This window comes from Phoxinus phoxinus (assembly GCF_949152265.1).
Source record: "Phoxinus phoxinus genome assembly, chromosome: 24".
Taxonomy (NCBI): Eukaryota; Metazoa; Chordata; class Actinopteri; order Cypriniformes; family Leuciscidae; genus Phoxinus; species Phoxinus phoxinus.
Window position 1 is genome coordinate 14,738,180 of NC_136899.1, and position 14,999 is coordinate 14,753,178.

The following is a 14,999-nucleotide window of genomic DNA, read 5'->3' on the forward strand; positions in this document are numbered from 1 at the left end:
TATTGTTTATTTATAATTTTTAACAATATTGAACAATGAAATATTTAATATTATATATTGAAATACTGAAATAAAATGATATTGAACATTGAAATGAGTTATAAGTGAACTATAATGAGTCCATAACCAAATTAAAAGTTTAAATCTTCTCATGTGAATAAAAACCAAGAGTTAGTAATAGTGCTGTCAAATTGATTAATCGCGATTAATCACATAAAAGTTTTTGTTTATATAATAATGTATATATATATATATATATATATATATATATATATATATATATATATATATATATGTGTGTGTGTGTGTGTGTGTATGTGTGTGTGCGCAAGGCAAGTTAATTTATATTGCACATTTCATACACAATGGTAAAGTGCTTTACATACAAATATCATGCATAAGAAATAAAAATAACAATAGTATTTAACTAAAGGCCAAAATACTTCTGACTACCTGAATCACACACGCACGCACGCACGCACGCACGCACGCACGCACAAACACACAAACACAATTTTTTTTATAACAAAACCTTTATGTTAGATTAATCGATTTGACAGTTAGTAAACAGAATGCAAAAATAATCAGACACACAGTAGTCTGTATAAGACACATTTTTTTATCCATACTATTTCAAGTAAAAATATAGCTGCAAGCAGCGATTACGGGCCCAAGCCGGTGGCACCGCCACCCTGGTGCCTTTAGTTACACTAAAGGCACCGGGCTGGCGCTGCCACCGGCTTGGGCCCTCCATCGCTGCTTGCAGCTATATTTATTTATATATATATATATATATATATAAAGCCGCCACCCCGTTGCCTTTTGGGTTCCTGTGCACGACGGGCAATAACGTAACCCCGCTTTGACTGTCGAGAAGAAGTCTGCTTTAGAGCTTGTATCAGTGTGAGTCTTTCTGCTCCTCTCCAAACACACACAGAAAAGGGGGGGCTGTCTGTGTGTGTGCCCTCCCTCCCTCCCTCCCTCCCTCCCTCCCTCCCCACACACACACACACACACACACACACACACACACACACACACACACACACACACACAGAGAGAACGGCAGGGGGAACTCTGTCAGAGAGAGACAAAACCACATTCAAACCAAAATTTCTGACTTCCTGTTGGTCGGAGCTAATGACTGTAAATGAGAAAGTTGTCCGAATCGATAAGCACAATATACAGACCGAGTTTTGTGACTGTAGGTAAAAATAACCCCACCACTTTAGTCAAAAGTATCTTGAAAGTAACACACTTCCTGCTGCCAGTTGGTGGCGCTATAACTTTGACTCACAATAGTCACATCCATGTGATCGCCCTCTTACAACAAACACACTGCTGAAGTTTCATCAAGATCAATAAATGTATGAAGACGTTATAACACATCGTGTTTTTCTTTTCTCGCCATAACTTCGTTTCCTCGCCACGGCCAAACCGTTCGAGATATCAAAAATCCGTCCGCAATTTAGCGTCCTCAATGTCTTTACTTCATGCTGACCGAGTCTGGTGGCGATAGGATAATTTTTCTTGGAGGAGTATATCAAATTCCAGGGGCATGCGTTTTCATACAACCCATAATAACCAACTTCCTGTTGGACTGGCGTAAAACTTAGAGCACGAAAGTTGTTCGGCCCGATGATATCTAAATGTGTACCGAGTTTCATACTTATTCATGCAAGCGTGTTTGATATATGGACAAGTGTTCGAATCCCATTCCAGGGGGCGCTGTCGAGCCCCCATGCCACGCCCAGGTACCAGCTTCAACCCGGCCCTGATGGCCGTGGGTTCTGACCTGTGTGCAAAGTTTCAAGAGTTTTTGAGCACGTTAAGGGCCCCATAAGTGCCCGAGAAGTCGCACACAGCAGAGAAAGGGTTAAAATAAAGCCCCCCTCCTCTCTCACACACACACACACTGAGAGAGACTGGCAAAATTCTCAGATCTTCTCCCATTCAAACCAAAATATCTGACTTCCTGTTGGTCGGGGCTAATGAGTGTAAATTAGGAAGTTGTCCGGCTCGAGGAGAACATTATCCATACTGATTTTTGTTACTGTAGGTAAAACTAATACCCCATTTTTGACTAAAGGTGGCGCTACTGAGCGCCTTACCACGCCCGTTTCTGAAACGTTGCACGTATCTACTAGCTTAAAAATGTAATGTGTCTGTCGAGTTTCATCCAATTTCAAGCATGCTAAGAGTCTCAAAAACATCAGAAAAAAATATTAAAGTTTGATGCGTTGCCATGGCAACAGTATTAAAGATATCAATAATCCTTTCACAGGTCCACATCTGCCGTGTGTTTACATTATACAGATGAAGTTTGAAGCAAATCGGGTAAAAATAAGAGGGTAATTTTAAAGCATTTTGAAAGTGACACACTTCCTGCTGCCAGTTGGTGGCGCTATAACGTTGACTCACAATAGTCACATCCATGTGATGGGCCTCTTACAATGAACACAATGCTGAAGTTTCATCAAGATCAGTTAATGTATGCAGAAGTTATAACACACTTCCTGTTTCCAATATTCGCCATAAATTCGTTTCCTCGCCACGGCCAAACCGTTCGAGATATCAAAAATCCCCTGGCAATTTATCATCCTCAATGTCTTGACTTCATGCTGACCGAGTTTCGTGGTGTTTGGATTAATTCTGTAGGAGGAGTATTTCAAATGCCAGAACATGCGTTTTTAAACTACCCTAAATAGCCGACTTCCTGTTGGGCTGGCGTAAAAAGTAAAAGCACGAAGGATATATGAACCGATGAGATCTATAAGTATATCGATTTTCATATTATTACATGCAAGCGTGTTTGATTTATGGACCAAGTTTTCGGACCCCGTTCCAGGGGGCGCTGTCGAGCCCCCCTGCCACGCCCGGGTCCCAACTTCAGCCCGGCCCTGCCTAATGGCCGCGGGTTCCGACCCATGTACAAAGTTTCAAGAGTTTTTGAGCACGTTAAGAGACCCAAAAGTGCCCGAATAGTCGTAAGAAAAATAATAATAATAATAGTAATAATAATAATAATAATAATCCGAAGGAAAACAATAGGGCCTTCGCCTTTTCAAGGCTTGGGCCCTAATTACCAGCTAATTACTACATGATCAGTGAAGTGTATTTTAATGGATTCACATTAGTAATAGGCTATTTTTTAAAGATTTACAAATAGTGGGTACATTAGGATAAAAGATAACAGAAAAGATAAATAAGTAAAATCAAAATATAGAAATAAAAAATGTAATTAAAAATAATTTAAATGTTTATAGCTTCCTTGTTTTCTTTAAATGTAGGCTAATGTTGCTTTTTTAGGTATAATTAACTAAAAACAAACACTCCCCCATATTTACATTTACATCTTGCATTTAAATGTCTCTTTTTATATAAGAACATAAAAGACAATGCCTGGGGTAAATACAGTTGGGAATTCAATTACAGGAAACAAAATCAGGAAAATATAATAAAAATGTCACAGTGAGACAGTTTTAACGCTGTAAATGTGTCTCGAGCCCCACATAAACACAGATGTGATGATGAATGAAGCGACGTCACAAGGACCCAATAAGCTTCCGCCTTACAATGTTCATTGAACGTGAACCACACTCAACTTTTATCAACATCTGCTGACGTGACACGAAGCAAATACCGACGACGCTCACGTGACTTCAGAACTAGTTAAAGGCGCTTTAAAAATAAGATTCACTTCTACACAACTTTGCTCAGCCGTTTATTTTGCAGCCGGGATTGAGCGGCGGAGCACAGCGAGTCTTCGCGGAGTCGACACGGGAACCAGTGTGCGCTTGCGTCAGCCTCGGGATTCACTGTATTTGAATGACTTAAACCTTAAACCTCTTCAATGACTCAGAAGCATCAATCTAGAGCTTTTTGACTGAAATGCAACAGCTAGTTTTTCCACTTTGCCGTGTTTTATTGGAAGCGCACGCTTTTTACAGTAACATATTAAGCTTGTAAAATATTTGAATCGACTAGGAAGTTTGTCAGCACAAAGCTTTATTTATTATTGAAACATCCCAGGCTGGTTCGTATAGGGAGACGAGCGTCATTATTAGTTGAGGATCTGAGCTGAGGGTGGGATCAGCTGATGATAAGTTACACGTGTTACAGTGCAAGGGTCTTACTTTACTCTCCTCTACCTCAAGAGCTGGATTATCACTATCTCCAGTCTGATATGAGATGAGAGGCGCACAGGACTGAAGAGGAACATATCGTTTTATTTTTATTTTATTGTTTACTCCACCAATTTTACTTACACGAAATATGTCCTGCCTATTCCTTGGAGTACTAAGGAGGTGAGTCTCTTTTAGTCATTAATAATCTCTTAAAAACAAGGTAATAATATTGTTATAATAATAGGCTATATAATTATATATGTGTAGCCTATATAATACTATTACTGTATATAGGGGTGATATTGCCTAATACCTGGTTTATATAGTGATAAGAAAGCTACAAAAGAATTAAAGGTATGGGTAGCCTATACTTTTAATGATTTTCTGCATTCTCAAAATTCTCCCTTCTCTTTCCTGGGTAAACATCCTTGTTTCAAGTTTCTGTTGAGGGTATATAGGCTACTTAAACCTGAACTTAACCTGAACATTTGTTAACACCCTGTACAATTGCAGTGTCAACTCCCTTGTTTTATTTTAGTCTACTGTTATAATGCAGAATTATCTTTGATGGAGATATGTAGAAATACAGAGTTAGGCCTAATTATAATAATCCAAAGTCCTGGAGTCTGTTATTGCCAAATACTGACATTTGCCACATATTACATCTCACTATGTAATAGTGTACTATGCACATCTCAAACTAGAGTTATTGAGTGTGTCACGTACAGGAATGCTGAAACATAGCTTAAGTCACGTATAACTGGCTTTTTCCTTTTGAGTTTGGAGACTAGGCTATGTGTCTAAGCTCTAAATGAGTTTAGAATGTGTCTAAGTCTGAAAAGCAGGTTATGATGAATAAGCAAGTAAACATCACCTTTGTCCAAAGTCACAGCAAGTATTTGTGAGTCATATGTACCAGTGTAATATGGAATATTTATAGATCAGTCATATCTCTTTTAAAGCCACAATAATGTTGTTGAACAAAAGTTTTCTAAATCCCATTTTATTGCATGTGTATCTACTCTGCCAATCTCTCAACAGAATGAGTGATTACATCAGCACAGGACTTCAAGTAAATATGCTCAGTGTGAAAGTCTATATAGCCAAACTTTACCCTGCAGATGCATGCTACCGGGAACTGATTGACGTATGTGTACGTGTTTTGAGTGAACAATTCTCCTAACTTGTTTAACAGGTTATTTAGCATTGAAACGCCCTTGAGGTATAGTCGTGATGCATGCATATGGTTTAGAAAGAAAGCACAATTTTGGCCCAATTTCTCACATCTGATATTGGTACGTGTGTTATGTGTTCTTGCATGAACATGGTGTGCTTGTATAGTGGCCTTACCCTGTTTAACCAGAGTCTGAGGGGAGGGGAGGGGAGTGAATGCCGAGGAGGCCGTCTGATTGGTCGGTTCACTGGGGGGTGTAACTGCCTATGACAATTGATGGTGTAAAGCTGAGTGGTTATTGATGACAGTGAGGAAACATGGGGGTCAAAACTGTGATAGACTTAGAGACTTTGTTCTTGTGAAGTTTGTATTTTACGGCTTTGGAAAACAATAGAAGATAATTATCGGGTAGAAAGTGTTGCAATTGGGGTGGGGTGTTGGGCTGAACAGAACAAAAGGGTAAAAGAAAAAGATCCCACCTCTTGGTATCCTTCAGATATCCTCTTAAGTACCGGTATAGAAACCAGGCCTTGTAGTCACGTGCCGTCTTTTTAGATGAATGATCAGTTTGCTAACACTGTTAAAGAATGACAGGCTGGTTTTTGACACTTGCAGACAAGTCAAAATGCAGCCCTCCTCTGGCCCGAAACCTTTCTTTTGTCCTTTTTTTCTGAACTTGTATATTTTCTCTCTCATTAACTCACTTTATTATGGAAGATTGTTGCACCACAGACTAAATAAATGAAAGGTAATTGCAACTTTTTATGAGTGAGTTTATATCTCACACTTAGATAAAAAAAAGTGGTCTCACTTTATATTGGGTATTTTTAATTACTACTACGTACTCACGTCAATAAAAACATGGTAGTTACAATGAACTTATTGTGCTCAATTTGTACTGCAAAAGACTATTGAGGTTTGATACGGGTAAGGTTAGGACAGGTTTTGTGGTATGAGTACAGTAGGTTTAAGGGTGGGTTAACGGGTAAGGGAATGGTCAACTGTAATTATAATGTTATTACAGAAATTAATTACAAATGTAATTACATGCAGGCATTTTTTAAATATAGCCCTACGTACAGTACAAAATATGTATGTACACAATAAGTGCATTGTATCAAATGGTTAGTTTAAATGTTAGTACATAGTAGTTAAAGACATTTCATATAAAGTGGGTCCAAAAAAGTCAGAAGTGCAAGTTATAAAGTCTGAATTGTGAAATATAAACACGCAATTGAAAGATTGAAAGAGAATATGATCCTCGTCTGCCCAATTTTCTGTCTCTTGTCTGTTTCTTTTCATTTTATCCAAGGTATGCTTTTTATCAGTTTGTGTGTTCCTTGGGAACCAAAGCCATTAACTTAATATTGTAAAATAAAAACATAGTCAATTATTTGCTGTAAATTAATTTATTTTTAAATTTATTTTAGACACTGATAAAACATTTTCCCAAAAATGGTCAATTCAAATCTGAACTGGACTGGGGCAGCAGCAAAAAAAAAAAAAAAAGAATGGTTGAGCCTCGCAAACTTATGACTAGTTGTGCACATGTAGTGTATTTCATTCCAAAGGACACCACTAATTAGTCTTGCAGCTTCTAAATCACTTATCTTTTTGTTTCGGTCAAAGATCTGAGTTAAAGTACATCCAGCAGGATTATGCAATATTCATATTGCATCTCAAATTAATGTTCAGTCATTAATTTAAATGTCATGGATCACATATATCCATATATTTTATTTATACATTATCTACAGTCTTAAACTTAAGACTTTAAATTGAGTTGGGTTTAGAAATGTTCCACCGGAACCAGTATAGGCTTTTTAAAATTAGCCACCCTATTTTTAGCATAAGAGCACTCACCTATTTGACTTGAAAATGCAAGTGTTCCAGTGTCGTCAGCCTCCAGTTATTTTTGCTGTACAAAGACAGTCCATTATGCTGCTTCAAATTGCATAGTAATCATAAACGCACAGTTTGTCGCACAAATAGTTTTCACGTTCACTGCATTCGTCAATATTGAAAAGGCTCGTCTTGCGTTTGAATGGACAAATTCACACAAAATTATATAAAAATGCCCGTCTTGGTGAGTATCCTAGTAAACATAGTTGGTTATGTCTTAAGTGAATGCAAACAGTCGAGAAATACAATGCATTGTGCAGTATCAGTATATGCATTTGTCTCAAAGTGACAGCAGCCTAATATCCCTGCTTCTGTCTGTGTTTGTTATGTTAATCAATTAACCAAAGACAAAGAAAAAAAATCAACCACTGCTCTACATATGTAGTGTTATTTTACATTTGATATATTGTAATATTAGTGCCGTAATGTAGGGAAAAGGGAATGGACAATTTAAGATACAGCCTGTCATTAATGTTTTGAACAAAACAGTTGAGCGAATGATTCAAATGACTAAAGCTACAAAAGACCGTCACTTGTCGCCACCCACTGGCATATTGATATAACAGAAATGTCTTAATAATTCCCTCCACTAATGCACAAACTGACAATCCTTCTGGTACGTGCAAACACAGACAAGCGGTGTGATACAAATGGAGATCATTGTGGTTAGATTGTATATAAACACTCTTAACTGATCATAATCATTTTCTGTTTTGTATAGTGTGTATGTGTGCTTGTTAAATGTGTAAAACTAACCAAGAAGGAAGTGTTTTGTAGGTTGATCCATGCTTATGCTATCTTTACTGTAATTTGATGTACTAATGTTTGCATGTGTCCATGTAGGCGCAATGCCATCAGTACAGCTTCAGTGGGAGCGCGGTCTCTCGCCTCCATCCCGTCTCTGCCCTCGTCTGTGGCTGAGTTTGTGTCTGGAGCAGTGGCTGAGTGTAAACCTGCTAAAGTGCACGTGGTCACAGGCACACCAGGTGAGACAGCAGACATCCTGGCCAACCTGGAGAAAGAGGGCATTGTAAAGAAACTCAGCAAATATGAAAACTGGTAAGTTGTTTTTTGCTGATCATATTGTAAGTATTCTAAAGTGCACCTATTAGGCTTTTTTAGATATTACATAATGTGGTTTCAATAACCAGATGCATTTACACTGGTCCAGATTTAGTCTCAGACCACCTCCTGATGTGATCATATTTAAATCCATCTCTAAAGCGTTTCGGAGGGCATTTACACCAGGTCTTTTCACGGTCGGCTAGATATCCAATCAGAGAAAAGTCATGAAGTGACCAGGTGTAAACAGGCTTGCATTGATACTGTAAATCCGATGTAAAAAAAAAAAAGTGCTGAGGAAGCCTCCCGAGCTGAAATTCAGATATGATAATGGCCGTTTTGTTTCTGACACGCGCTGTAAGCAGTAGACCAATCAGAGGAGAGTAGGCTCTCAGAAAGAAGAGGTTTAGAGAGACCTGATCCTTTATTTAACTGTTTCGGGCACTGTGAAAAAAGAGGTAATGATGCAATGTATATTACGAGAACATTAAAAAGTGTTTTTTTTACCTTGAATGCATGTAAACATATTATTGGAGACCTCCAAATGAAAAATGAATGAAAAACCTTTATAATAGCATAATAGGGGCACTTTAAGAAATACTTATAATAATATGAATGGTCTGACATAATCCTGATTTATATTTCCACTGATTCATAATCATTTGTGTGTGCAGCTGGCTGGCACGTACTGACCCTAAAGATGTGGCTCGCGTGGAGAGTAAGACAGTGATCGTCACGAAGGTCCAAAGGGACACTATTCCCATCCCCACCGGAGGTGCCAAGTCCCAACTGGGCAGCTGGATGAGTGAGGGAGACTTCCAGAAGGCCAGAGAGGACCGCTTTCCTGGCTGCATGGCAGGTGTGTGTTACTCAAATCACTGATCAGTTGCTGAAACCTGTAAAATAGGGTCTTAAAAAATAACAGATTTTTTTTTTTACTTTGAATATACATAATATTATAAAATGGATTGAAAAGTTATTGAATATGACATGGACAAGAATCAATGAAATACTGACACCACTGTTATCCAGGCATCTGAATCAGCTCTTTAAAATACTAAAAGTGCACTCGTCTATATTGTGCGCCTGGATTTATGCCCGGTTATAATGCTCTTCTCCATTATTTGATCATCATATGATGAATTACTGCTGCCATGATCAATGCAAATGTACACAAACCAGAGCTCTCTTCTCTGCGGCACCTGCCTTACATGGACAGCAATAGTGCAGTGTAAATTGCGTCAAGCAAAAAGAAATATTATATATCACAATCTTGACTAGCACAAAAAGGAGGCATGTTTGGAGGCAAACTTTTAATTTTGTATAATGCATACACAGAATCCCATCAGTAGAGCTTAATTCGTATTTCGTATTCATTTAAATTCCAAATGTTGTTCATCAGTCCTCATGGTCATGTAGGATAGGCTGGGAGGAAACTGTAATGCCTAAAAAAAAAGTCTGAATATTTCTTACTTTCTATCCCTCTGTAGGACGCACTATGTATGTGATCCCCTTCAGTATGGGCCCTGTGAACTCTTCTCTTGCTAAGTTTGGTGTTCAGGTGACAGATTCTCCATATGTGGTGGCTAGCATGGGCGTCATGACACGCATGGGGACGCCTGTGCTGGAGAAACTAGCAGAGGGGGCGGAGTTTGTGCGCTGCCAGCACTCTGTGGGCCGACCTTTACCACTCAAAGGTACTTTAACCGCTTTATTTTAATGTCAGATTAAATGTAAATGTGATTTAATCCATCAAATGAAAATCTGAAGTTCTCCTTTTTTTTCAAGTGACCGATTTTGTCTTTTTTTGTTGCATTTTCTGAACAAAACCAATATTATTATTTATTATTTAATGTGTTCTTGTGGATTAAAAGTATTAGGCCTGGTTTCACAGACAGGGTTTAGATTAAGCCAGGATTAGGCCTTAGTTCAATTAGGACATTTAAGTCTTTTATAATTGTTCTTTAGAAAAAAGCATTACTGGTGTGCATCTTGAGACAATACAATGACATATTTTAAGGTATGTCAGTGCAAGTTGCTTTCAGTTAAAACAACTCAAACATGCATTTTAGTCTGGGACTGCCTTAATCCTTGTCTGTGAAAAAAAAAGCTTACTCCCCCCAAACTTTTGAATGGTAATGTCTATATATTTTTCTATCTAAATCTCTTCCTCTGTTCTTCCCGCACAGCTCCTTTAGTAAACAGCTGGCCTTGTAACCCAGAGAAGGTGTTGATCTCACATCTCCCAGACACCAGGCAGATCTTGTCCTTCGGCAGCGGTTACGGTGGAAACTCGCTCCTTGGAAAGAAGTGCTTCGCTCTTCGTATCGCCTCACGCATCGCCAAAGACGAAGGCTGGTTGGCTGAACACATGCTGGTATGGGACATCAGACAAAATCCTGGATCTTGCTTGCGAGTTTACAACAATGCATCTTACTGTTGTACTACTCTCTTAGCTGGAGTATTCATTTATAAAACATGATGTTGACACTCGTCCCTGTTTCTCTTCCCTCCAGATTCTGGGAATCACAAATCCTCAGGGTGTAAAACGGTACATTGCAGCTGCGTTCCCGAGCGCTTGTGGGAAAACTAACCTGGCCATGATGAAACCATCACTGCCAGGCTGGAAGGTGGAGTGTGTGGGCGATGACATCGCCTGGATGAAATTTGACAGTCAGGGTGAGAAATATGACTGCATATGCAACTATTGACACAAGTGTGGGTTTATGGACAGCCAGAAAATGATACCATATCTCTTATTCTAGCTTGTTTATTGGGCAGCAAAGGGTGAACTAATTAAAATAGAAATAATTGCATGGCTCAGCTAACACTTTATAAATAACAGTTGCTCAGGAACAGGTTTGCTGTAGTGTATTAATGTATGACGTGAGAAATCTGTTGAGGAGAATACTGTTGTTTATGATTATAAATAGATGTTTTCAATACAAACAGTGGTGTATTTTGTTTCTCTTCCCCAGGTAAACTCAGAGCTATTAATCCAGAGAATGGTTTCTTTGGAGTTGCCCCTGGGACGTCCCTAAAGACCAACCCTCATGCCATGTCAACCATCTCCAGTAACACAGTGTTCACTAACGTAGGAGAGACCAGCGATGGGGGGGTTTGGTGGGAGGGTCTGGATCCGCCTGCACCTGGAATCAAACTCACAGACTGGCATGGAAAATCTTGGAAATATGGTAAGATCATTGATTAATAAAGTCCTTTTGACAAAATATCTAAAGACATGAAAATGCGCTATCCGAACTTAAATTGTGTAATGCTTTGAATGCTTTAAAATGCTTTGGAATAGACCTAAGGTTGGTCTCTTTTTAAGACTCATCAGATTATTTAGCACTTGAAAATTTTAAATTTAAATTTAATTTAGTTTAAAACAAATGTACTGTACTAAAAGTTTTCTATTTTATAAAAAATATATATATTACAAAACAATTTATGCTATGAAATCAAAGCCACGTATCTAAACGCTGTACCAAAAATAACCACCGAGTGTCACCTACATTTAATTTATGTATGCGTTCTCCTGTCACAAATTAATAAATGTCTGTCACAATATCACTTCTATCACAAAACAATCACCAAATAAGGAACGTTGATACTTAGACCTTTCAAGTGATATGAGTTTTATCAAGATTAGAAAAAGTTTTGATTATAAAATAGTGCAGAAAAAATGTGTAATATGAAACATGACATCGCCCACTAGAGGGGAAAAATAAATTGAAGTACTGTTTCCAAAAAGAATGCAATGTCTGATTTCAAAATGGTTTTCACAGGATGAGGGTGTAAGCTTTTGAATGATACCTGATTTATGATGCTTAATAAAATATGTGATAGATTAAAATTATTGATAAAAAAAAACGTATATATGATTATTATATAAATACAACTATTCATTTTATATCTCTTTTTCTGTTTCTCAGGTGATTCTACACTGTGTGCTCACCCGAACTCCAGGTTTTGTGCCCCTGCTGGCCAGTGCCCTATCATAGACCCACGCTGGGAAAGTGATGAGGGCGTTCCTATTGATGCCATTGTATTTGGTGGCAGAAGACCAGAAGGTGGGTGTCACTGAATCAAAACTTTTATACCAAGTTATACTACATACAACTACGTATATAATATAATATAATATACATTATATCTCAAAATGTACCTGTCTATTTTCCTAGGTGTGCCTTTGGTGTACGAGTCCTTTAACTGGCGTCATGGTGTGTTTGTGGGTGCATCCATGAGATCTGAATCCACAGCTGCTGCTGAACATAAAGGTACAAACTTTCATTTCTCCATATGATAAATAGAGGGTAACACAAACATACTGTCTAAGCACTTAGTGACAAACTGAACAAAAACCTAATACTGTTATTTTTCATAAATGATAATATATATGGCTAATTTTCCTTAGGTAAAGTAATCATGCATGACCCCTTCGCAATGCGTCCTTTCTTCGGCTACAACTTCGGGGACTATCTGACCCACTGGTTGAGTATGGAGACGCGCAAGGGCCCGACCCAGCTCCCTAAGATCTTCCACGTCAACTGGTTCCGGAAAGATCAGAAGACCGGCTCTTTCCTGTGGCCAGGGTTTGGAGAGAACGCCCGTGTCCTCGAGTGGATCTTCAAACGTTGCAGCCGTACCAGTGAAGACGAGGCTGCCACCAAGAGCATTGTGGGATGGATTCCACAAAACGGTGCCATAAACACAGAAGGCCTGGGTGGGAATATCGATATGGGTGCCCTCTTTGACCTGCCCAAACCCTTCTGGCAGAAGGAAACTCAGGAGCTTCGGACCTACTTCACCCAGCAGGTTGGCGCTGATCTACCGGCACAAGTGGAAGGAGAGCTGAAGGCGCTGGAAGAGAGAGTGAGGGATTGAACAGACACTACATTACATTGATGTTGAGCAGATGTGAGGAATAGGATGGGTTGAGGTAACTGTTTTAATGTGACTGACTGTTGCACTGCAGTGGACACTGCATCTGAGAAACACAAAACCAAAAAGTTCACTAGATGCTAAAAAGTTCACTAGATGGCATCGATAACTAGGTGCCTTATTTTATCTTACAGTAGAAGCTACAAACTCTATTCACTGTTTACATGCTATCTACCAAAATGCCATTTTAGATTACCTTCGGTTCAAACAAGGTGACATGATGAATTTAAACCACAACATCTTAAAAATGTAAAGTTTATGAGTACACTAGCTATCTAGTAATTTTAAGCAAAAATATCAGACATGTCTTCAAGGAAAGCGCCAATATCATCATTGGTTACCTAATGAAAACCGAATTTTTATTTCCAAAGAATTTTACTTTTATTCGTGTAATATGATTGATGTGATATGAGCTGGGGTTGAAGGATCTGGACCAAAGAGTACCAACGAGTCTCAGTCTTTGAATGTATGTTTTTACCTGAGCTGACTGAATAAATACAACTCTAAAACAAACTTTTTGTGCGTCAGTCGGTTTTCTTATATCATAACATTCTTTCATTAACTATAAACAAAGATGGAATGATATCGTGTGTTAAGTATAAGTGTTTTATACTTCACACAATATGCCATAAATCTCACTTATAGAGTGTCCGTTCTGTTTTGAACAGGACATTGTCACATAAGATTCATAGGGAATGTGAATTTTACAAAAGGAACAAATACTCTCCATGATAAAACACTGAATTTGGTTCTTAGTTAACCATGTAAAGTCTGACATAAGAAATAAGTCATAAAAAATTACAGTTGACAGTTGAACCTTAAAAAAAAGTTTGCTTATATGTTTTATGTTTCATATCCTATTTGATACATCAGGCTTTTATGGTCCATAAATTATGATGTAGTGAGAATATGGAACTCAAGGTTATTTATATGGCCAAAAAGTAAGATGAAATTCTGACAGCTGGTTGTGTAAATCAATGAGATTTTATAACGGTATAACAGGCTATTTAAGATTACAACAGATTATGCGTATAAAAACATAAATAATCTCCCAATAATATGTCTGGGGAAGATCATTGAAGATTTCACAGCGAAAAAACATGTGTTCCACGACTTGAAGGGGACATTTTTACAATTATAGGCTACCAAACGGCCTTTTACTTGGTAAAAAATGGTAACCTATCAAGGGAGGACAGCATGTAAAAAACTGTGCAACAGGGGTATTTTTAGTACAATTTTTATCATGGAAAAATGGTTTAGATTAGGGTCCAATTCTCACTATTTACTAACTATAAACTATGACTTTTGCCACCATAAATGTAGAATATGGTCATGCAGAGGCATTAATATGTGCTTTATAAGTACTAATAAACAGCAATATTAATATGCATGCTAATAAGCTAATAAACTAGTTAATAGTGATAATTGGACCCTAAACTAAAGTGTTACCACAAAATGTTGATCAAATTGATAAAAATAGCTGTGAGCATAGAAATTATGGAAAACCAAACTAAACTGTAATGACATATGAACCCTATAAAGCATAATTTTTTAAAAGTATAAATCGATTAAAAAACAGTACCAAACCTGAAACAGAAAACTTTCAAAATAATAAAAGTTCCTATTTGAAAGACATAACAACCAGCAGGGGTCACTCATACTTCATTAAATCATTAGGTCATTTTCCCGACCGAAATACATCTGTCTACAGTTTTTGACAAACATAGGCCTACTTAAGCAAAATAATACAATATTCGAATAAAAAATATTTATGCTGCTAAGGGTGGTTG

The 14,999-nt window shown here is 37.9% G+C and overlaps 1 protein-coding gene across 1 annotated transcript; it reads left to right on the forward strand.

Moving 5' to 3' along the window:
* Positions 1–3,568: 3,568 nt before the first annotated feature.
* On the forward strand, positions 3,569–13,714 carry pck2 (phosphoenolpyruvate carboxykinase 2 (mitochondrial)). Its single transcript, XM_079601694.1, has 10 exons — positions 3,569–4,307; positions 8,047–8,262; positions 8,940–9,124; positions 9,756–9,962; positions 10,455–10,642; positions 10,782–10,944; positions 11,244–11,459; positions 12,201–12,338; positions 12,450–12,545; positions 12,683–13,714. Exons 1-10 carry the CDS (start codon positions 4,276–4,278, stop codon positions 13,150–13,152), a joined length of 1,911 nt encoding a protein of 636 aa, XP_079457820.1. The 5' UTR covers positions 3,569–4,275; the 3' UTR covers positions 13,153–13,714.
* The last annotated feature ends 1,285 nt before the right edge of the window (positions 13,715–14,999 follow it).